The 22,992-nt window shown below is 46.4% G+C and overlaps 6 protein-coding genes across 6 annotated transcripts; 4 read left to right on the top strand and 2 right to left on the bottom strand.

The window, feature by feature from the left end:
* Positions 1–879: 879 nt before the first annotated feature.
* PtA15_10A497 (uncharacterized protein) lies at positions 880–1,539 on the top strand (the record flags this gene model as incomplete). Its single annotated transcript, XM_053160678.1, has 3 exons — positions 880–919; positions 1,007–1,105; positions 1,253–1,539. The coding sequence occupies 3 exons, from the start codon at positions 880–882 to the stop codon at positions 1,537–1,539; spliced, it is 426 nt and encodes a 141-aa protein (XP_053024629.1).
* Positions 1,540–2,639: 1,100 nt separating this feature from the next.
* Positions 2,640–4,282, bottom strand: PtA15_10A496 (uncharacterized protein; the record flags this gene model as incomplete). Its single annotated transcript, XM_053160677.1, has 6 exons — positions 2,640–2,768; positions 2,858–2,937; positions 3,016–3,152; positions 3,235–3,540; positions 3,634–3,834; positions 3,921–4,282. The coding sequence occupies 6 exons, from the start codon at positions 4,280–4,282 to the stop codon at positions 2,640–2,642; spliced, it is 1,215 nt and encodes a 404-aa protein (XP_053024628.1).
* A 975-nt stretch (positions 4,283–5,257) lies between these two features.
* Positions 5,258–6,185, bottom strand: PtA15_10A495 (uncharacterized protein; the record flags this gene model as incomplete). The annotated part of the gene is made up of 3 exons (XM_053160676.1): positions 5,258–5,473; positions 5,552–5,886; positions 5,978–6,185. 3 exons carry the CDS (start codon positions 6,183–6,185, stop codon positions 5,258–5,260), a joined length of 759 nt encoding a protein of 252 aa, XP_053024627.1.
* Positions 6,186–7,362: 1,177 nt separating this feature from the next.
* On the top strand, positions 7,363–9,604 carry PtA15_10A494 (uncharacterized protein; the record flags this gene model as incomplete). The annotated part of the gene is made up of 5 exons (XM_053160675.1): positions 7,363–7,650; positions 7,728–8,635; positions 8,730–8,965; positions 9,098–9,348; positions 9,431–9,604. The coding sequence occupies 5 exons, from the start codon at positions 7,363–7,365 to the stop codon at positions 9,602–9,604; spliced, it is 1,857 nt and encodes a 618-aa protein (XP_053024626.1).
* A 942-nt stretch (positions 9,605–10,546) lies between these two features.
* Positions 10,547–12,662, top strand: PtA15_10A493 (uncharacterized protein; the record flags this gene model as incomplete). The annotated part of the gene is made up of 6 exons (XM_053160674.1): positions 10,547–10,562; positions 10,631–10,723; positions 10,809–10,904; positions 11,048–11,122; positions 11,225–11,716; positions 11,815–12,662. 6 exons carry the CDS (start codon positions 10,547–10,549, stop codon positions 12,660–12,662), a joined length of 1,620 nt encoding a protein of 539 aa, XP_053024625.1.
* Positions 12,663–16,358: 3,696 nt separating this feature from the next.
* On the top strand, positions 16,359–17,461 carry PtA15_10A492 (uncharacterized protein; the record flags this gene model as incomplete). Its single annotated transcript, XM_053160673.1, has 2 exons — positions 16,359–17,318; positions 17,396–17,461. The coding sequence occupies 2 exons, from the start codon at positions 16,359–16,361 to the stop codon at positions 17,459–17,461; spliced, it is 1,026 nt and encodes a 341-aa protein (XP_053024624.1).
* Positions 17,462–22,992: the final 5,531 nt, after the last annotated feature.

The raw sequence follows: 22,992 nt of genomic DNA, 5'->3' as shown, positions 1-22,992 counted from the left end.
TCTTCTTTGATAGGTTTCCGGGTTGTTGACAACGGAGCGAGTTGCTTCGTAGAGACTACGCCAGCGTCTGAGGGAATCGGAGCTGACCTCGGATCCATTTGACATATTGATATCGGCAAGGGGTTGTCCATCAAGGGCCGCCCGAACGACGATGTATTTGAATGCGGCAGTATACCTGACATACATAGTTCTTGAAGGGGGGTAAATATTGTCAGATTGCAGTGCTCATTGAGGGTAAGATGAGATATGGGATGATATGAGAAAGAACTTACAGTTTCAAACGTCCTTGATTCACGGCTGTGGTGGATTCGACGGCTGTGGTGGATTCGACGGCTGTGGTGGATTCGACGGCTGTGGTGGATTCGACGGCTGTGGTGGATTCGACGGCTGTGGTGGATTCGACGGCTGTGGTGGATTCGACGGCTGTGGTGGATTCGATGGCTGAGGTGGATTCGACGGCGGTGGTGGATTCGACGGCGGTGGTGGATTCGACGGCGGTGGTGGCTGGATGGTGGTGGATGCGACGGCGGTGATGGGGGTGGGTGGCAGGGGATCGGTGGCGCTATGTACCTGCGGGCTCCCCGGGGACTCCCCGAGCACGGGCCTCTGCAGCTGCGCAAAACTTTCGCCGCTGCGGCACAAACTTGCGGAGCTCGCGGTCAAAGTCGCAAGCTCTTCTGGGCTAGCTGTATGCTGGATCCAGTTCATCGTGGCCGGTGTCCATGACCAAAAAGGGTTTAATCAAAGCCAAACTGCACAAGTCCTCCTGCGAGCACCCGGGGGCCTCTCCCCGCACACCCTAGGATGTGACTGGCCAACAACAACCACCACGGAACCACCGCCACCTGTCGCCCAGATCGAAAGGTCAAATCCTCCGAAATGTCCAATGAAGCCTCAGAAAATAAGACGATCTTCGTAGGTGAGTGTCAGGACGGCCACCTCGCGTGATCTTACTGATGTACTGTGATTGCGCGATACAAAAATACTTCTCTAACATCGAAAACAGGCAACATACCCCCCAACATAAACGCCGAAACACTTCATTCCAGCTTTTCTCCGTTTGGCAATATCTGTGATATCCAGATCCCAACTGACCCCCGATCACGTGAGTTGAAGTTATAATCCATCCTTCATTCACTTTTCCTATATTTCCCCCCTAATTGATCCTAAGCAAGGTCAAGCTTAAAGCAAAAGAAGACTGGAATACTCAAGCGGCTTGATTCACTTCATGTCAAAAAAAAAAAAATGACAGATACCAATCGAAACTTCGCATTTATCACGTTTCAAAACCAAATCGAAGCATTAGATGCTATCAATAACATGCATCTGAACCTACTCTCGTCGGATTCGGAAAAGATCTTGAAAGTTAACCTGGCAAGAAACAGCTTCCATAATAGCAATCAAAAATCCGAAGCTGGTGGTTTCTCCAATCCAAACAATAGGGCCATTTGGGATGATGAAACTTGGATCAAAGAAAATGCACTCAAAGAAGATTCAAAAGGTGACCCGATCAATAAAGATTCAAATTTGGTGCCATGATATAGTCATTTATCGACAATATTTGTGTAGAGAAGAGGATGTTCTTTCATGATATGTACATCGATTACTGGGTTCAACACTTGTTTTTTTATAATTGGATTCGCGCAGCATCAATAAAGTCAATATAAAGCCTAAGGAAAGTCGCCGTCCCCACACAAAACTTGTAGGACGAGAACCGGATGCTTGGATCGAAATGATTTGAAGATAGGGGATGGCATAATCATACCTACTTTGCCAATCTGTGTCACGGCTCGTTTATTCAGTGTGGATACCCGAGAAGCAGAAATCCTCTCGCTGTGGTTCGGATCCTAGCCATGGCTCAGTTGCACTACAAGACTCAATCATCTCATTCCTAAAGAGCATCTGGGTTAGGCTTCAACTTGAAAGACGACAATGCGCATCTGTTCTCAACTAGATTAATCATTAGATATTTAAGTGGCCTCAAAAAATTGACAGATGAATACCTAGAGAAATGTTTCAATTTTAGCATTGCAGCCCTCCTGTATAATCTGAATTGTATCCTCAGCGTCATGGTGTATTCGAAATTTTGTTGAGGTTTCTTATAGAAGAAAAATGACATTGGTTCAACATTTTAGGGGAAAGAAACAGGAAAAAACACCCTCGGGCGGGGCCCCATCATCCACCTGAATTCCAGAGACCCGTCTCAAACCGCATATATCACATGGGAGAAGTGCATTCACAGGCCCTTCCGGACTGGCAACCGGAACCAATTTTGCGTTGGACTCCATCAAGTTCAGGCTTTTAAACTGTGGAATTGACCAGAGCCCTTGTTCGTCTTTTTTTTCAGCGATTGGGAGCTGCCCGTCCAGCGAAGCCTCAATACCCCACGAAGAACATGAGCGAGAAGTGTGATCAAGCTGAAACGAATTCATTCAATGAGACGATACTGGCTTATATTCAACAAAACAAAATGACTAGGATTAATACAGGGTATGAAGTTGAAGATAATAAAAATGAAAGTCGAGTTCTGGGGTCTGTGATCCGAGACGGAGGAAGACGGAAAGACACATTGTCCGTGTATACATGATGAACAGTCCGATATCGAAGAGATAGGGCAAGGATAGAGAGCGATGGGGCATTCAGGAAGTCTTGGCCCCGTTACTGCCGCCGCCGCTTGCCCCGTTCCGGGTTTTCGAATACTTCAAAATCCACGGATGGTTGGCTACCTGAGGCAATGGTAATCTGTCCTGAGGATCGTGCTTCAATAACTGTTTTTTTAACAAGAACAAATCAGGATAATCTAAATTGCGTATTTCTCTTGTCCGTCAGTTCGACCCTTGCCAGTCCATAAACTCACTTTGCGGATGAGGTCTGAAGCTTCGGAGGATACAGTCGGTGGGATACTAAATTCGACTTTCGAGATTTTCTTGTACGTGGCTGAGCAAAAAAAAAAGTTAAATCAGAGGTCAGATGTGTATCTAGTTAAAGAATCAGGACGAAATCGATGGGACTGACCATTGTGGCCGGACAAGTCCTCAAACGGTGGCACGCCAACGAGGAACTCATAGGTCAATACACCAAGTGCCCATAAATCTACCTTCTCATTGTGATCTTTACCCTCAACCATTTCCGGGGGCAGGTAATCCAAAGTGCTGGGGAGTAGCGAAACGTTGAGCGGATTCAAGTATCTTGACGATTTGATGAATTAGAGGAACAGGGCATTAAGTGACGAACCCGCAGAGAGTTTTTCTTCGATTACCGGGTGCGTGCACACTCCAGCCAAAGTCCCCGATCTTCAGTTCTCCTTCGACTCCCAACAAGAGATTCTCGGGCTTGATGTCTCGATGGATCACGTGCTTTCGGTGTAGATAATGAAGTGCATCCGCCATTTGGGCGATGTATCTGGAAGAACGCTTTTCGCTGAACTTCCCGTGGCGATGAAGTTGTTTGTACAGCTCTCCTTTGCCAGCGAATTCTAGCATCAAAAAAATTCTCTTTTCGTCGTGAAAGTACCCATAGAGACGGAGGATATTTGGGTGTCTGGAAGGAAGAAAATGCGGTCCATTTGCTTGAAAATGAGTTATTCGCTCCCTGGAGGTGGCTAGCTCGACAACCAAGCTGGGTTTCACTCACCTCAGATTACTTTGAATTTCGATTTCTCTCCGGAGCTGTTTCTCGACCTTACATTCGACCAGTTCTCGCTTGTATAAGCACTTGAGAGCAATGATAAACTGAGGGGGCGCTTTAGTTCGAACCATGTATACCCTGCCAAATTTACCTTTACCGAGGGCTCTACCAATGTCAAATGAGTTCAAGCTCCACTGAGTCTTTGGGCTGGTTTGTGAGGTTTAGAGGCACGAAGTCAGCTCTATTTTGATACACAAAGGAACGTACGACCCAGCAGATGGTCAATGACATACAGGGGGGATGGGATCTCGAAATCAAGCGTGTCATTCTCCGGTTTGTGACCCGGGTCCCAAGACCCTCTACCCGAGGCCTCGTCTCTCTCGAAACCGCCGTCATACTGTCCGATGCCCATATTGGCCAAGCTGGCAGGGTTAGAGATGGATGGGGCTGAGGGCGGAGGTGCCAGGGCGTATGGTTTGTTTTTCGATTGGCTGAATGCTTTCGTGCCAGAGAAAGACGCGGGAGCCGATTGGTCATTGGAGTGCTGGTTGTCGGTTTTCTTCTTCGGCTTGCTCGATTCATCTAAGCGGACATTGCTGAGGCTGTTCTCGAGCTGATCGATCTGGGAGCCGCGCTGAAGGACGCGAGAGGTCATCGCAATGTGGGTTGGTGGGTTGGCTTGCTGCTGGGGGTATTTGCTTCGGCTCTTTGTGTGGAGTTCGATGGAGGTGTGGCTCTGTTGACCAAGGAGTGACTGACAAGACTGCAAACGTCCAATCGTGGGGAAGCCGAAGGAGGAAAGCTCGCAGACAAAACTGGGTTTTAGCTGTTTTGCCCGTTGGAGACGACGCGAGGCGGAAGCACCTGCGGAGTCGCGATTCACAAACATCCCAATGCGATTTCAAGTTCAGCGTAATTCCAACCTGTTTCGACTGTCATGATGGCTTCTTGGAGCATGACTCTCATGCTCCCCTGACTCCTCTTCAAAGATTCCGTTTTCAACAAAGTTGGATCTCAAAAAATACCTCATTCAGCGATCCGTATAGATTTATCTTGTTATTTGATAGATTTCATCATTCAAACAATATTCCCAGATGCTCATAGATAAGTTTGAGAAAAGGCCTCTGGCCGGCCGGGTGTTGGCGCCAAACTGGACAAAATAAGATCGGGGTGATGCATCCTTGTGGCTGAGAAAACAACACTTCTCATTGCATTAAAATTCAAAAAAATAAATCACTGCAGATAGTCGAGAGGATCAGACTTTTGGAAGGCCCATAAAACGCGGGATTGGGGTACAGAAGCTTCAATTTCGGAAACCTTGGACTATCACAAATAATTCATTTCCTACTTTTGCAAACTGAATAAGGCTTGGAGCGTGTGTTTAGAATAGACTGATCCACTAACTAGAATGAATAGGTCGGACGAAATTGTCTATTTAGTCAAACAATGTGGGTAAAAATAATACGTGAATGTTTTACATAGATATAAGTCGAATCGTAATAAAGTTGTTGAGGATTTTCATCTAAAATACAGATGCGTATGTCATGGCAAGCTCATTGATAAGTTATCCTGGAAAAGCGACAAGAGAGATGTGGGTTTTATTTTTTCAAGCGACGCGTCGGCAATCATTTCATGGCCCCGTCACTTGAAGATGATCTGCCCAGGAAGACGAGAATTCTGCTGAATCTTTGTTGGGCGCGTTCGAAATTTGAACCACGATTGCAAGACCGATTATGATTTGAGCTACCATCGCGATGGACAATAGTACGAATATGTTTCCCGGCGAGGCTCGATTGTACACAAATTTGCCCGAGTAGAGGTTGTACTCCTCTCCAAAGCCCTGGACCTGTTTTCAAGCTATCGTAAGTTTTCTGGGATGACGTCGATGTTTCGATTGTCCAGCGTAGCAGTTAGATACACTCACAAAGCAAGCCAATGACAGGACTGCCGAAAATCCAAGAGTCCAACCGATGCCTAGGATCCATAGAGTCGCTACGAAAAGCTTTTGAATTCGAAACCTATGCTGGTCGAGTTTTTTGGGGGCGAAGATAGGGAGACATGCGACCACGTGACAGACCAACGCGATGATTGAAATGAGCCACCAAGTGAAGAAGACTGGTGGCAGGTCGGGCATCATGATATCAAGGTGTTCCACATTGATCTCCTTGCCGCCTCGGAAGATCGTTGTATTGTAGTCGGGCGGAAAGGCGGCGGGGGTGCAATGGAGCATGTGCCCACGAGCAGCTTGATAGCACGAACCTATGAACATGATAGCCGTCGATGTTGTGAGGATGGGGAAAAGGTGAATCAGCGATCATCGAGAGAAATGGATCAATACTCATGAACTGACCTAGCAAGCCGAAATGAAACGACGCGGTATGAGTGTCTTGCGCGTCGGGAGAGGTGCGATGGATAACCATAATGGTTCCACTCGTCTGCCTCCAAGGGACAAGCCCGCAAAGCGAAACGATGATTAGGGCGAGGCATATCAAGCCTAGTAGGAGTGGTGCGGTGTAGAGCACATGCAGTCGTTTGGTTGAAATAGGGCGGGAAGTCATCTTGGGCGGGGATCCGGCGAGCTTTTGTTTTGAACGAAGTCGAAGGTGGGAAGACGGATTCCTCGAGTCACCAGGAGGGAGACTAGCTGGAGTGATATGTGGGTAAGATTGACCAGTCTGACTTTGAGGGCGGAGGGTTAGACAGTAAAGTGGTTACCCCTACAGTCGACTGAGTTCGAAAAACAAAGGGAATCAAATGGACTTGGATATGATTTTCCCTTTCTCCCGAAGCGACGATTATGGTAACCGGCTTTGTGCAAGGTACCTATGACCGGGACACAGAATATGACCGGGACAGAGCCCCATTGTGGACTATGTACTGCATAAAGCTCCCTTTGTAGCCCTGGCCTATGGAAACGCTCAAGCATATCAATGGCCATACATCTATCGTTGTATTGACACACCAAACAAACCAAGCAACCTTCTTCTGTGCACTGAAGAAGGGCGAATGGGAGACAGACAAGCATGCAAACAAGTTGAATATGTTAGAGGAATCCATCGATTCACTTGGTGCATATTGGATACATTAACAAAGAAACACAGTCCGGCAACAATATCCAATCCGACCGAGTCAGCGGACGTTCGGGCCGAGCAAGGTCTGGCATCTTCGATCACAGACCGGCGACGAAGTCGGGGGTGATTTTGGGGGTGCCGCTGTCAAGACCTGCTATATAGCGTCAAGACCTGCTATATAGCGTCAAGACCTGCTATATAGTGTCAAGACCTGCTATATAGCAGGTCTTGATTCATCCCCGCCGGCCAAAATCTAGTTGGAGCCGCTTTCCAAGGCGCCGCTGACACGCCCATCTGTTACACTTTTTTCCACATATTATATACGCTCACCATGACCACACATTCCTATTGGCAAGTTATGTCGAGGGGATTCCCTCACAATGACATGTCACATGCACAACCCTTCCTCTCGCTGACCCTGGCGAGAGATGTTTCTCTCAACGGTTAGCCATGGCCGGAGGACTGCCTCTCGTTCAGCGGACATGCCGAGCGGAGCTGTCGTTACTTTTTCAACTCGATGCGTCGAATATGTACAGCGTGTTTACATGAGGGTATTTTAGACATGAAAGGGTTCAAAAAGGAGCGAAGGTTGAAGATAGCTGACGAAACATATAACCACCAAAGTTGACCCACCACAAGACCCACCAGACCGCACTTGGAGCGGATGACAAACTTGCATAGATTAGCAGGTCCACCGGCCCACCCCATCACCAAAAATCCATCCGATTACCACGCCCCGTCGACTGCTGGCAGCAAAGCTATCATGAGCCAACTCAGGCCGATGGAGTTTTGGGAAAACTATGACCGAAATGTATTGATGCTTGACTTGATTCAAAGAAAGCTGCAGAACAATATTAGCATCCTTGAAGTCTCGAAGCGATTCATCCGGACCATGAGGGATGGCGATTTACTTGCCATCGAGTTCATCCCTCATCTTGCTGAATTTTGCGAAGTAAATAGGTTTTTGTTATTATTAATTTCTCTGTCCAAGCTAACCCTTCAAATGTCCATTTAATGAACTGTTTGCAGAAAACTGCCGATTGGTTTGATCTGGCGAAGTTATCGATGCTTGGTTTCGAGCAACTACGAGCGGTCTTCAACATGATCAAATCGATAAAGACCGCAGTTGAGCATTCAAACGATGCCATTCGCCGTCAGGGTGTGTATATACACGGCCAAAATCCCGTTGAATACCACCGCTTTCATGTTGCAGATCTGAATGCACACTTTGCCAGATTTAAAGAAAAAGTCCAGGCCGACATACGACGACGACAAGCAACGTCGACTTTATTAGAACGTGAAACGCCATCTTCCAATCAAAATGTCCCAACGAATCGAGTCGAGCCCGCTGTCCACTCTAGATCATCAACTGTTGGTGCCAGCGTCGATCGCAAACCAAGCCCTCCTCTTTTCCTCGAGACGGATTCCGACACAAGCGAGAGCGATGATACTGACAATCCGTTTCAAGCCGCGCGTAGGAAGTCTGGACGCGCTCGGCACGAAGAGCAAAAGCCTGATGTCTCGGAAGAACCAGGCCGATTGATCAAAAAAACATCTCAAGAACCCTCCTCACCTCCTATTGACCCGGAAGCGGATTCGGAACAGCAGAAGAGAAGTGTTTCCGATGTCTGTGAGCCAGGGCATGATATTTTGGAACCAGGTCGATTCAAGACAGAGCCCAGCCCAGAGCTTTCTCCACCTCGAATTAAGCCGGAGGCAGAATCGGCACCAGAGGCTAGTGCCGCTGTGGTAGAAGAACGAAAGAGGGCTCTTGCAGATGCGCATAACCTCAGCTCAAACGTCTTGGGCGATCTCTGGATGACTCACCATATTCTCAGGTCATCTAACAAGCTTAAGATAACAGAAAAAGTGAAGGAAATGTCATTCCGATTGGCTGAGCAGAGTGAAATCGACCGTCTAACTTATCCTCGATCCCTGTTGAGTCCAAAAAAATTGACTTCTCAAACTTGAAAGAATTCTAGTGCTAATAATGGTAACTGACACAATGTTTGCATTCTTCTCCGATGACAGGCATCAAACTTCTTTATCAAAATCCTCTGAAGACGAAGATGAGAAGCAAGCACTGCCGACTGAGTTGGTTATTATCGTCGAAATTCTACTTCAGAGCGACCAAACTTTGCTCAATCCTTCGCGACATCTAAAAATCACGATCAACCGGAAAGAACTGCTTGTCCATAAATTTCATGAACAGCAATCGTCCATCAAATTGATTCTCCCCGTCCAGCCGGAATACTTGAAGGTCGGATGTACGTCTTGATTTTTTTTTCTGACATTCAATCACGAACAAAGAAGCATGCCCTCTTGTCCTAATCTGACAACACCAACCAATCTTACCACCGTTTTATTTGATTTCCATTTTTTCAAAACAAAAAAAAAAGATAACAAGGTAGCGGTGAAACATTCAAAGGAGGGCCGAACTCAGATGCAGACAACAAAGGTGGACTTTTCGGTTGAGTTGGTCACCGTGTTATCGGAGAAGGAAGCGTTTGAGAAAGCGATTCGGCTGACCTGCCCGGCTCATCGGACGGAGTTTCTCAAGGATTCAAGCTCTTCAATGAGCTTGGTTGATCCTATCAGCAGACGAGTTTCTGATTGCCCTGTCAGAGGCGTGAATTGCCAGCATTTCCAGGTGAGCCTTGTGTCCCTCTGGAGATTTGTCTCCCCAAATAACCGGTCTAACTTCTTGGCTGATAAATTCTTTGTGCACGTAGTGCTTCGATTTGCGCAACTTTATCGAGCTCCACCGATTCAAATCCCACTGGACCTGTCCATTCGAATCTTGCAAGAAGAGCTGTAACCCGCTCGAGTTGGAATTTGATAACTACGTGTTGGAAAACATTGCGAAACTTACGAGAAGTCAAAGGAGCCAAGCTTACCAGCTATGATTCTTCCTCCCTCCCAATTTTATACTTGATGCGATCTCAGACCTATTCAGTATTCAACAGTTACCCTCCTCCCTCCCCCCCTCTGCTAAAATATCCAAGCCTCTTGGGTTCTGATCTCGCCCTAAAAGATGGTGATTGACTGTTCATTCAATTTTGAGCTGTCTTTGATGCCTTTTCTCCCTCACTCTCGAAATCTCAAATCTTGAAATCCCATTTTTTTTTTAATGTATGTACAACAGAGGTCTGTGGCTGGCTTGATGTAGTGTCATTGTTTTCCTCCACATAGGCTCCATCTTTAACAAATGTATTTGTGACTGAAATTCACAATCCAATGGGAAAGAAATACATGTATTTACTTGGGTGAGACTCAGTCTCAGCTCCGCCCTATCCTAAGTGATTGCCGTTGTCAAGCATATTCGCCATGATTTGGAATCCCAAGCAGACAGTTGGACATATTTGAGTTAGCTTATTTGGAGATAGTAAGCTCTCATCCAAAACCTATTCAAGACATAATTCAAACAAAACTATCCGAAGATTTGGGTTCATGGCCTACCAAAAGGGGTTGAAAGGCCAACTGATTCAGTTGATTGTACAAGTAATTTGTAACGTGGATCCCGTGGGGATTTTCTAATATTCGGAAATGCACGTATAATGCATCATATGTATTTTTCCCTTGGTACCTTGCAACCAATCTAAAATCTATTGAGGAAGGGTTCCGTAATACAGGTAACGGAGTCTTGGTTGAGAACTTTCTGACCCGCTGGGTTGGTGTTGTGAAGCTGTCACGTGGAGAAGAATGTTGACATCCAGCTGACATCCGTCTCGGACTGAGTGGTACACTTGCTCGGTTTCATTCCAACAAGTTTTGAACAGAAACCACTGCACTCAGAAACTCGGAAATCTCGGAAACTTGGAACATTCGACAACCCGATAGTCACGGACATGGTCATCATCGAGGGTAAGCTATCTATTTCGCAAAGAACTTGAAAGTCAACTTGCTGATACATCTGTCCTGCCTTTATTCAGGTAAGAAATTTGCCTGTGGCGCATGCATCAAAGGACATCGATCAAGTAGCTGCTCCCACACCGATCGGACCTTAGTAGAAATTGGCAAAAAAGGTAAGCAGCTCTTGGGTTGCTTCGATCCATCTATCATCCGGCTTGACTTGACTGATTATCATGTGTCATATACGGAATTAATCAGGTAGACCACCCACCCAATGTGCTCATTGCAGAGAGTTGAGGAAGACCAGTAGAGTACATTCGAAGTGTATGTGTGGTGACAGACCCACTCAGAGCAGTTGAGTAATCCCCATCGATCCCGAACTCGATTCATTTCCTCTCTTTCCATTCTCCCCGTAAAATTCCGTATCATCCCTCAGTCTCATCATACTAATATATGGAAATGATGCACTGCGCCTATCCGTTTCACATCATTTGTAGCACGTCGACTGAGAGTATTACCAAAGGGTACAAGCAGCTTACTTGAACAAGATGAAGCAGATACCATCCAACTCGGTATTGTCCCATCCCTCTTCCCTGTCCCTACGTCTAGAATCTGTATGACTTCGTCAGGTAGCAATGAAGACTGATGCCACTATGTGCGTTTGAAAACTCTAGTCAATCAGATCCTCAACCCATGCACATGCTCGACCGGCGGTAAATGCTGTTGTGCAGCCCCGGCACACCCAACGATTGGTACAAGGGCTAAGAATCCCAGGAAGAAAAGTGGTTGTAGCAATACCCCGAGCTCAAAAAACAACCAGACGCAGCCGGTCGTTCCATCATCCTCAATATCAAGTTGCTGTGAGGGTTCAGCTTCCACCGAGCACATCAACGTCAACAGTCAAAGCGGTCCCAGTCGTTCATTACCATTAACAATCACCACCACATTCCACCCTTACACGACCAACAATACGATGCCTTTACCATCAATCTCTTCTGCCTCTTCAAGCTATCTAAATGCGGTCTCCGAACCTGCCTGTAACTCCAGTGTCGTTCAAGATCCCTCGACTTTTGAGCCTTCATCTTACAGTACTCAACCAGCTTTATTTGCTCCTCGAACAGCTGGGACTGCCCTTTGCTTTTGTGGCATTCATTGTCCCTGTCCAGGTAAGGACCTTGAGAGGGTCTCTTCTACGTCGTTTTTCACGCCATCTAGAACTATTTTCTTATTTTTTTTGTTCATTTCGACTTATATCACGCTGTAGGTTGTGTTTTACACGATCCTTTAGGATTGAAGTTCCGACCGGGTTCAGATGTACAATGCCCTACCAGCATGAGAAACGCGGAGGGATGTATCGCTGGACTCGACTTACCCACCGTCAATGGCCTCTTGAACCTCTCTCCAATCTCGGAGAGCTTCTCAAAAACGGGATCATTCCCCCAAAACGAACCCGGAATTCTTCCGCAATCGTTGCCAACATCGCAAATGCAAATACCGGGTGTCAGCGAGACGTTTGGGATCCCTTCTACCTCAGCAGGGACCTCCTTGTCTTCGCTAGAGCAGATCACGGAGGATGGACGATACCTTCAAATTTCTCCACCGATTTCGACTACCGGATGTTGTGATAGTCGCCCCGAGAGCTTTGAGACCAACTTTAATTTGGTTGGCGGTTCTGCTGTCGGTGTTCAACCCGGCGATGGCTTTCAAAATCCACCGAATTCAAATCCTCTTTTTGGCGGATGCTGTAACCGGCAAAGCACAACTCAACCCATCACTAACCCTGGCAACCGGGTCGGCTGTTGCGGCGGAAGCAGCCGCGCTGGACAGCAAGAGACCCGCGACTCCCAGAGATCGGTTGGTGGATGTTGTGGATCGAATTCGGTCATCCCTTCTCAACTAGATCAAGGTCCCAGAATGACAGGTAGTATCGGAAGTTGCCGTTCCGCCCAGTCTGTTCCTCCGGACCGCGAGCAGTCGCAATTTGTCGGTCGGAATCGAAATTTCAGCCAGTCGACAGCCTCTACTGATTTCAGTCATCTCGCCAGCGAACCTCTCGATACCCCGTCTCTTTCGTTCAATCAAGGCAATCATCTCCAAGACCAAATCATCTAACGCTCCCCGCACCCCACCCCCATCTATTTGTTATCTTCGTCCGTCATACATGAATTGAAACCCGCTAAGCTGATTTCGATTTTCCATTTTTTTGTACTACTGTCCTGGACATCTTTGCTCACCATAAAATATCAAAATCCCAGTAAAATAATTTTGACCCTACTCGCAATAACTCCTGTCAAAAAAAATGTATTCATTTGTTGACGCCCTGGAACTTTTTTTCTTCTTCTTTTTTGAATATTGATGACCTGCATCAATCAGTTTTTTTGTCTCTTCTTTCTTCTTTTCATTGTAGAATTAGATGTCTTCAAAAAACTCTAATTGGACGCTACATTTTAACCCCCCCCCCCCCACCCTTGTACCTCAGTTTATTTCTCAGCATAACATGTAACTGTATTGCGTAGATGCTGTTGTGTTTATCATTTGTCTTCTATGTGATTTATTTCATTAAATATTGGATATCTTCACTTATGACTTATTTATCTGTATAGGTGTACTTGGAATATATAAAGGGAACACAATTCAAAGGCAATGAAGCCCACATGTTGTTAAGGTGGATGTTGAGAATGGAGATGAAAGGTAAAAAATCATAAAAAAGAAAGGGGGCAGATGCACATCCTAATTAATTAGTGGAATAGATGATCTTCAGTGTTGATCTGGAAACCTCTCCCAAATCCAGATCTGAGCAAAGCAGTTCTAGATTTCTGATGGGGTCCACAGCAGGGCCCCCTTGAATTCTGGAATCTTGAACACCAGAACTAGATCTGGAGGGAGTTCTATATCAAGTTGGAATCCTAAACTAACTTACCCAACTGGCTTACTAAAAGTGTTTCAACAACAAGGTTTGTCTTTTTGCCAGACAGAAAAAAAATTGCTAAAAACAAGTGAGAGAGGTCTCAAAAGAAATTGATGCATGTATGTTTTTTAATCTGCATTATGTCAAATCTTCCATGTACTGAAGATAAATTTTATTTCAGATCATTCTTAGATAACTTTTTATTTCTTTGTTTCACAAAATGATGGACTCAGTTGTAATCTAAGCTACATATCAAGTTCACAAAAGCCACCCCAGGACCCCAAGAATTTAGAAAGCTTCCAGAGCACCCTAAAAAGCTTGTTGAAAACCCTAGAATAATTGGCTGGGTTGTTTATATGCCTCTATAAATAGTCTGCTGTCAGCATCAAGTGTGTTGGGGAACTAACTCAGCATACCATAAGGCTGCAGACCCAATAGTACTAGCTAGACTTAGGGCCTGTACCATTGAAGGAGTAAAGGAGATGAAAATTTGAATCCTTCAAAATTTCTTCTCTCGTAAGTTCCTTAGGATTATAACTGACCATCCAAAAAACCCAGTCTTGAGCCCCAATGTGAAGAATTTTGACAATTGAACAACCCACTTCACTTTTTGTGTAGAGGAAAAAGCTATTAGCCAAATTTCATAACAGAAGCCTACGTAGTACGTTACAGGCCCCCAATTGGGAATTAACATCCTAATAAATTTATCTATCCATTCATGGAGTGTTATATGCTTTGGATAGATGACTCATCCCTCACCGAGATGGATACACAATATCCAGCTTGGCTAGGGAGGTCTCACGGCAAGCTGGACACATCCAGTTCCCTTGGAAGATTCCTCTCGGCAAGGCAAGGGGACTCTTCTCCAGCTCATCAAGAGGTTCTTTGGCATCTGCAAGCTGGATACAATATATGTATCCAGCTCCGCGGGAGGAGTCCCCTTGGCAAGCTGGATATGCCGAGAGGAATCCTCCCAGCTTGCTGCCTTTGCCAAGCTGACCAAGTCCAGGCTCTCAATCACCCAGGGGGTGGGAGGTACTTGTAGGCGGTACCCGGGTACCGCACCACTTTCCGGCCAAAACCCGGTACACAGCGGGCCCACGGCAACCAATTGGGGATGCACCCGGATGGTCGCCGCGACCCTGCAAAGAGGGGACGTCAGGCTGCGTTGCGGTCAAGGTAGTCAGGTCCCACGCAGCGGGGACGCAACCCGTGAGGGTCCTGGATGGGTGGCACGACGGGGAAAGCAGGTCCCCGGAACGCACTTATGACCATATGACCCAGGGCTCATCCAACCGGATTGAGGGCTAATAGATTATTTGGTTGGATTGCATGGGTAAAGTGATCGGCCCAATCACATTAACCATGCAATCTGTGACCCAATATTCATCGGGTCACAGGCCTCAAAAATGGTCAGGACATTGACACACGATGAACTTGCCAGAAGTTTTTTGGGGGGCGCAGGTTTTTTTCCGGACGGACCAAGCAATACAATCAAGTTTCCTGGGGTCAAGTTATAGCAAAAGGCATTGCCAAGTATATTTTTATTTCTGGGGGGCGGGGGGGGGGGGGGGGGTGGGGGGAGGAGTACATGGATGGGGGTCTTGGGGACATCATCCAATCTGGGGGTACAGTATAGTGGAGAAGCTGAAGCCAGGGGAGACCTGGAGGTGAAGACAGTGTGAAAATCAGTTGGCGGGGCTGGCTGAGGTGGCTTGCAGTTTGGGATTGATAGGAGGGGCTGGATGAGCAGTCAGAGCATGGGGGAGGGTGGTTGTGAGGTGAGCGGGGATGTGAAGCCCCACCTTCTGCTGGGTTTCACAAACTAAGATGTAGACATGTCAAAGATAAATATTTAGTCTGTGCTCCCTTCCACTTCCTAGCCAGCAGAGATCCACCTTCATCCATCTCTCCCGGCTAGCTCGTTCCCCCTTTTGCAATACATAGCCCCGTGAACTAGAAACTCTGCCCCCGAGCCTCCTAGTTCCACTTCTGAGCCACGAGTACCGGACAGTGAAGGACTCTCACTTCGAGTCCTTACACTTTTTTTTTCTAGTTCCACCCTTTTGCTGACTCCTTGATTCGGCGAACAAAGAATTTTTTCTTTTTTGGTTACAACTGCCTCTTCACTCTGACTACCTTCCGGACTGCCCACTGCCCAACTGGACTGCTGCCACCAAATGCTCACTGCACACTGCCCACTGACTTCGCGGAACCCACTGCCTCCTCCGCCGACTCCACTGACTTCCTACCCACCTTGACGACTCCCTAGACTCGCCAACAGCTTCTTGACCTCGGCGACCTCCTCAATGACAACACCCCTCACAATCCTGACCTTGGATTTCATAGGCCCGCTTCCCTCAATCGGTGAATTTGACACAATCCTTACCTGCGTCTGCAGGCTTTTGGGGTTCACTAAGATCATTCCAGTCCTACATACCGAGACAGCTGAAAAAACAGCCAGCCGCTTCTTTGACAGCTGGGTGACCACATTTGGAGCTCCATCAACCTTGATATGCGACATGGACAAAATTTGGACATCTCGATTCTCCGCAACACTTTTGAACCAGTATGGAGTGCGAATTCACATATTGTCGGCCTCTCCACAAGCTAACAACGGGACCAAGAAGCGTGGAAGGACTGTCAAGGAAATTTTACAAAACTTCACAGCCAAGCGCCAAACCAAGTGGCTGGAAACTCTAGCAGCCCTAACATTTGCGATCAACTCGGCAATAAACCTTACCACTGGGCTTAGCCCGTTCGAACATGTTTTTAAAAAGGAGCGATCCAATCCTTGGTTGTCGCTGACCGTTGCTTCAAAAACTGTGCCTTTGGCCTCCTCCGCTCCTGAATCTCAGCCACTGCCCGTTGGTGCTACCCCCACCGGTTACAACCCGCCAATGCCTCTCCCCTTCCGACCATCCTCACCAACCACATCACCAAGTACAACCTTACCACCACCTCCAAATATGCCCAAAAGCCCTGGCCTACTTCCTCATAAGACCTTGCCAGCCTACCCGATGATCCCCCAGCCTACTCATCAACTCGCTACCACCTCTTCTAGGCCGCCCAAACGCCATCCGCGGACAGGAACCCCATCAAACATCTCCTTGCCTACTACTCTAGCAACCTGCTCCTTACGCTACTCAATTGAACGGGGCCTTGTCCCCATCTTACCAGCAGATAGCGCGAAAGCATTGAGAAGCCCACTGCTTACGTCTCGCGCTGACCCGACCACTCGCAAACGCACCCTCCAACCGATCTTGACACGTCAAACTTTCTGGAACCCAACACCGCCAATCTCAAACTGCTCGCCGCCCAGCGCCTGTACCCACCTTTCTACCTTGCCCCAACCTCAATCAGCACAACTGGCATGTGCCCTGCCCCGTTCACAGCACTCGGCCTCCTGTAGCTCCCTGCCACGCTCGCCCTTCTCCTCCCCATTGGCCCCAAGCGTGTTTTCAGCCTCTCCTGCAGCCCAAAGCACAAAGCCAGGACTGCACTTGGCTGCATCATCTGCCTCCCTTGCTAGCACCCATCCCGACCCTCCTATTTCCTTGAATTCATCTTTGCCAACCTCCTCACTCCGCGAACCATCCCATGTGCCCTCCATCTCTGCCCCTCCCCAATCGTCTATAATCTCTCTCTCAGGACGCTCGGACTTTAGCAAGTACCCCTGCTCTTCCACAGATTCAACCATCCCCACCATGACGACCATGACACACTCCTCGCCTTCGAAGACCTCCTGCTCTAGCCACCAGCACAGTTGTCCTGCTTCCCTGGGATCATTGGTGCTGACCCGCACTCACTCGAGTCCCTCCCTACCCTCGCCGACTTCTCTGAACCCATCCAGCTCCCCAGTGCCTTTGCCAATTAGATCAATACCAGCTTCTCCCACTTCTTTGACCTCACTGACACCCTCTGAGCCATCTACCAGCTGCACCACGCGCCTCCCCCTCCCCGTCCTTCCTGCCCAGACCGCCTCCCTTCTCTCAAACTATGAAATCCTCCTCCTTGCCACTACTCCCACTCCTGAAATCTTCCCCAAACTGTCCTTCCTTCTTATCTGTTTCCTTTTAACTTCCCCTCTCATTTTTTTATAGGAGGGGAGACTGTGAAGCCCCACCTTCTGCCGGGTTTCACAAACTAAGATGTAGACATGTCACAGATAAATATTTAGTCTGTGCTCCCTTCCACTTCCTAGCCAGCAGAGATCCACCTTCATCCATCTCTCCCGGCTAGCTCGTTCCCCCTTTTGCAATACATAGCCCCGTGAACTAGAAACTCTGCCCCCGAGCCTCCTAGTTCCACTTCTGAGCCACGAGTACCGGACAGTGAAGGACTCTCACTTCGAGTCCTTACAGGGGAGGCATGTTCATGTTCATATCATTGCCGCAAAGTCAGAGGGGAGGTGACAAGGCTCTGGCCCTCAAGGGTAGGGAGAGGTTCCAGGCGGAGAAGACTTGAACATTGGGTTGAGCAGGCGGGCCAGCCAGGGCGGCACGGATCGTTCTCTTTATAAACCTCAAACAAACCTGGAGCCCCCCGAAAAGGGCTCCACTGCTCAAAAACAACCGTTGAAGTCAAACCTGTGGGTGTGAACCGTGGCTGGGCCCCCAGGGAGGGGGTTACACTACTGCTGGGTGTCAGCGGTGGCACAGCCAGGGTCAACCGTCTAATTTCGGAGCACTAGTGTTCTTGTGACGCACCCGGTGACGCAGGCAGGACACTCAAGTCCTCTCTGGGTCACCGGTGCATGGGGAAGCCGGGCTAGTGACTGGGCACGTCCCAGTCAGTGGAACAGGTGCGACACGGGCACTTGTAGTCACAAGTGCATCCTCCCGCATTGCACAACGCCACGGCTACTGTCGCGTCATTGTTGCGATTCCAATTCACACGGGGTAGTCCCGCTGTGTACACTACCAAGATGGATGAATTTGCGATGTTGTATATTGATCAATATAGTGTACATTGATCAATTTATATTGATCAATTTTTTTTATTCCTCTTGATACCTTTTTCTGTGTTCCATGTCTCCTTAATACTCTTCTATAATCTCTCTCCTTCCCCCTGTGTTAGCTTCAAGCCACAGGATTTTTTTTTTTTGCCTGATAACATTCATAAATTTCTACATACACCTTTCAATTCTTCATGAAAAAAAGACAATGCAAATTTTAGGATTAATCCATAGTGGCTGAAGGGTCTGAGATTTTTTTCTTGTTTTTTTTTACTTTAACAATTGATGTTATCAGAAGTCTCCAAATCTACTTTTTTTCAAAAAAGGAAAAACATTGATCCCTGACCTCTCTCATGATACCATCCTGCACGCATTGTTAATTTGGTTGGTTGAACTTCCTGAAGATATTGCACATCATACTTGAAGTGCTACATGCATAGATGGACTTGTTGGGATTAGTTTACCATGGTTTAGCATATTTTTGTCAGGTTCTTTTTTTAATCTACTTTTGTTATGAACCACGGATTAATGAGGAATATTTCAACATAAAATTTCATTGGAAAACTGTTCTGCATATGAAACCCAGAAATATTGTGTTTGGGGTCAAATCCATTTTGCAGCAGCTGCAATCTGATCAGTTGCCAAATATCACTACTTTGGTAGTTTCTTGGTGTTTCTGCCACTATATCTCATCCCAGCGTGGGAATTCTTCCAAGATATTTTTACCAAAATGTTGAAAAGCCACCAAAGTTTCATTATGTACCTTTACTTACCGCAAAACCCCCAAATGTAGCAGCTACAGTCTGATCAGTTTCCAAATATCACTACTTTGGTAGTTTCTTGGTGTTTCTGCCACTATATCTCATCCCAGCGTGAGAATTATTCTGCCATATGGTTAACAATATTTTTACAAGCCCCCAAAGTTTCACTATGTACCTTTACTGATCACAATACCCCCAAATGTGGCAGCTACAGTCTGATCAGTTCCCAAATATCACTACTTTGGTAGACCACTTTAGTAGTTTCTTGGTGTTTCTGCCACTATATCTCATCCCAGCGTGGGAATCCTTCTGCCATATGGTTACCAAAATGTTTACAAGCCCCCAAAGATTCATCATGTACCTTGACTGACCACAAAACCCCCAAATGTAGCAGCTACAGTCTGATCAGTTCCCAGATATCATTACTTTGGTAGTTTCTTGGTGTTTCTGCCACATATCCCATCACAGTGTGGGAATCCTTCTGTCAGATGGTGACAAAAATGTTTAAAAGCCCCCAAAGTTTCATTATGTAACTTTACTGACCACAAAACCCCCAAATGTAGCAGCTACAGTCGGATCAGTTCCCAAATATCACTACTTTGGTAGTTTCTTGGTGTTTCTGCCACTACATCTCATCCCAGCCTGGGAATCCTTCTTCCAGATGGTGACCAAAATGTTGAAAATCCCCCAAATTTTCATTATGTACCTTTACTGACCACAAAACCCCCTAATATAGCACCGACAGTCTGATCAGTTTCCAAATATCACAACTTTGGTAGTTTCTTGGTGTTTCTGCCACTATATATCATCCCAGAGCGGGAATCCTCCGCCCTGAGGGTGACCAAAATGGTTACAAGCCCACAAAGTTTCATTATGTACCTTTAGTCACCACAAAACCCCCAAATGTAGCAGCTACAGTCTGATCAGTTCCCAAATATCACTACTTTGATAGTTTCTTGGTGTTTCTGTCACAATATCTCATCCCAGCCTGAGAGTTCTTCTGCCATATGGTTACTAAAATTTTAAGAAGCCCTCAAAGTTTCATTAGGTACCTTTACTTACCACAAAACCCCCTATAGCAGCTACAGGCTGATCAGTTTCCAAATATCACTACTTTGGTAGTTTCTTGGTGTTTCTGCCACTATATCTCATCCCAGCGTGAGAATCCTTCTGCCGGAGGGTTACTAAAATTTTGACAAGCCCCCAAAGTTTCATTATTTACCTTTACCAACGACAAAACCCCCAAATGTAGCAACTACAGTCTGATCAGTTCCAAAATATCACTACTTTGGCAGTTTCTTGGTGTTTCTGCCACTATATCTCATCCCAGAGTGAGAATCCTTCTGCCATATGGATACCAAAATGTTGACAAGCCCCCAAAGTTTCATTATGTACCTTCACTGACCACAAAACCCCCAAATGTAGCAGCTACAGTCTGATCACTTCCCAAATATCACCACTTTGGCAGTTTCTTGGTGTTTCTGCCACGCTATCTCATCCCAGAGTGGGAATCCTTCTGCCAGATGGTGACCAAAATGGTTACAAGCCCACAAAGGATCATTATGTACCTTTACTGACCACAAAACCCCCAAATGTAGCAGCTACAGTCTGATCAGTTCCCAAATATCACTACTTTGGTAGTTTCTTGGTGTTTCTGCCACTATATCCAACAAAGGGTAGTTACGCCACGCGTAACACGTAGATAACGGTAACGTAACAGATTTTCCCGTTATCTACACGTTACACGTAACGGCGGTGCGATTACGTTAGCGCACCATATGAAGCCCTTTTTTTATGCTCGTTGCGTTATCTGGGCGCGCGGAGCCCCTGAGAACAGGCAAAAAATGAGGCTAAAAAAGCAGCAAATGGTCCGTTATTGCGTTATCCGGGGGATAAAGCGATAACGGGCGTCAAAAATGAGGCCCGTTACGTTACGCGCGGGGCCTGAAATGTCCCTGTGGCTAGTAAAGTAATGGGGGGGCCCGGATAACAGGGATAGTTATGTTACCAAAATTGCGCGGATAACACAACGTAACGTAACTACCCTTTGTTGCTATATCTCATCCCAGCGTGGGAATCCTTCTGCCATATGGTTACTAAAATATTTAGAAGCCCCAAAGCTTCATTATCTACCTGTACCAACCAAAAAACCCCCAAATGTAGCAGCTACAGTTTGATCAGTTTCCAAATATCACTACTTTGGTAGTTTCTTGTTGTTTCTGCCACAACAACTCATCCCAGTGTGGGAATACCTCTGCCAGATGGTGACCAAAATGTTTAGAAGCCCCCAAAGTTTCATTATGTACCTCTACTCACCACAAAACCCCCAAATGTAGCAGCTACAGTCTGATCAGTTCCCAAATGTCACTACTTTGGTAGTTTCTTGTTTTTTCTGCCACTATATCTCATCCCAGCGTGAGATTTCTTCTGCCATATGGTTCCTAAAATGTTAAGAAGTCCTCAAAGTTTCATTATGTACCTTTACTTACCACAAAACCCCCTATAGCAGCTACAGTCTGATCAGTTCCCAAATATCACTACTTTGGTAGTTTTTTGGTGTTTCTGCCACTATATCTCATCCCAGCGTGAGAATAATCCTGCCATATGGTTACTGAAATGTTAAGAAGTCCTCAAAGTTTCATTATGTACCTTTACTTACCACAAAACCCCCCATGGCAGCTACAGTCTGATCAGTTTGCGAATATCCCTACTTTGGTAGTTTCTTGGTGCTTCTGCCACTATATCTGATCCCAGCGTGGGAATCCTTCTGCCATATGGTTATCATTATGTAACTTTACTGACCACAAAACCCCCAAATGTATCAGCTACAGTCTGATCAGTTCCCAAATATCACTACTTTGGTAGTTCTTGGTGTTTCTGCCACAATATCTCATCCCAGCGTGAGAGTTCTCCTGCCATATGGATACTAAAATGTTAGGAGGCCCCCAAAGTCTCATTATGTACCTTTAATTACCACAAAAACCCCTATAGCAGCTACAGTCTGATCATCTGATCAGTTCCCAAATATAACTACTTTGGTAGTTTCTTGGTGTTTCTGCCACTATATCACACCCGAGCATGGGAACCCTTCTGCCAGATGGTGATCAAAAGGTTTATAACCCCCAAAATTTCATTATGTACCTTTACTGACCACAAAACCCCCAAAAGTAGCAGCTAGAGTCCAATCAGTTCCCAAATATCACTACTTTGGTAGTTTCTTGGTGTTTCTGCCACTATATCTCATCCCAGCGTGAGAATTATTCTGCTGTACGGTTACCAAAATGTTACAGCCCCCAAAGTTCCATTATTCACCTTTACTGACCACAAAACCCCCAAATGTAGCAGCTACAGTCTGACCAGTTTCCAAATATCACTACTTTGGTAGTGACTGGGTGTTTCTGCCACTAGATCTCATCCGGTCAGTAAAAGTACATAATGAAACTTTGGGGGCTTGTGAAAATTTTGGTAACCATATGGCGGAATATTCACCACGCTGGGATGAGATATAGTGGCAGAAACACCAAGTAACTACCAAAGTGTTATATTTGGAAACTGATCAGACTGTAGCTGCTACATTTGGGAGTTTTGTGGTCATTAAAGGAACATGATGAATCTTTGGGGGCCTGTAAACATTTTGGTAACCATATGGCAGAAGGATTCCCATGCTGAGATGCGATATAATGGCAGAAACACCACAAAACTACCAAAGTAGTGATTTTTGGGAACTGATCAGACTGCTGCTACATTTGGGGGTTTTGTGGATGGTGAAGGTAAATAATGAAACTTGGGGGCTTTTAAATATTTTAATAACCATAT

The sequence above is a fragment of the Puccinia triticina genome, chromosome 10A, assembly GCF_026914185.1.
Source record: "Puccinia triticina chromosome 10A, complete sequence".
In the NCBI taxonomy this organism is placed as follows: Eukaryota; Fungi; Basidiomycota; class Pucciniomycetes; order Pucciniales; family Pucciniaceae; genus Puccinia; species Puccinia triticina.
This window is presented reverse-complemented; position numbering and strand designations above follow the sequence as displayed.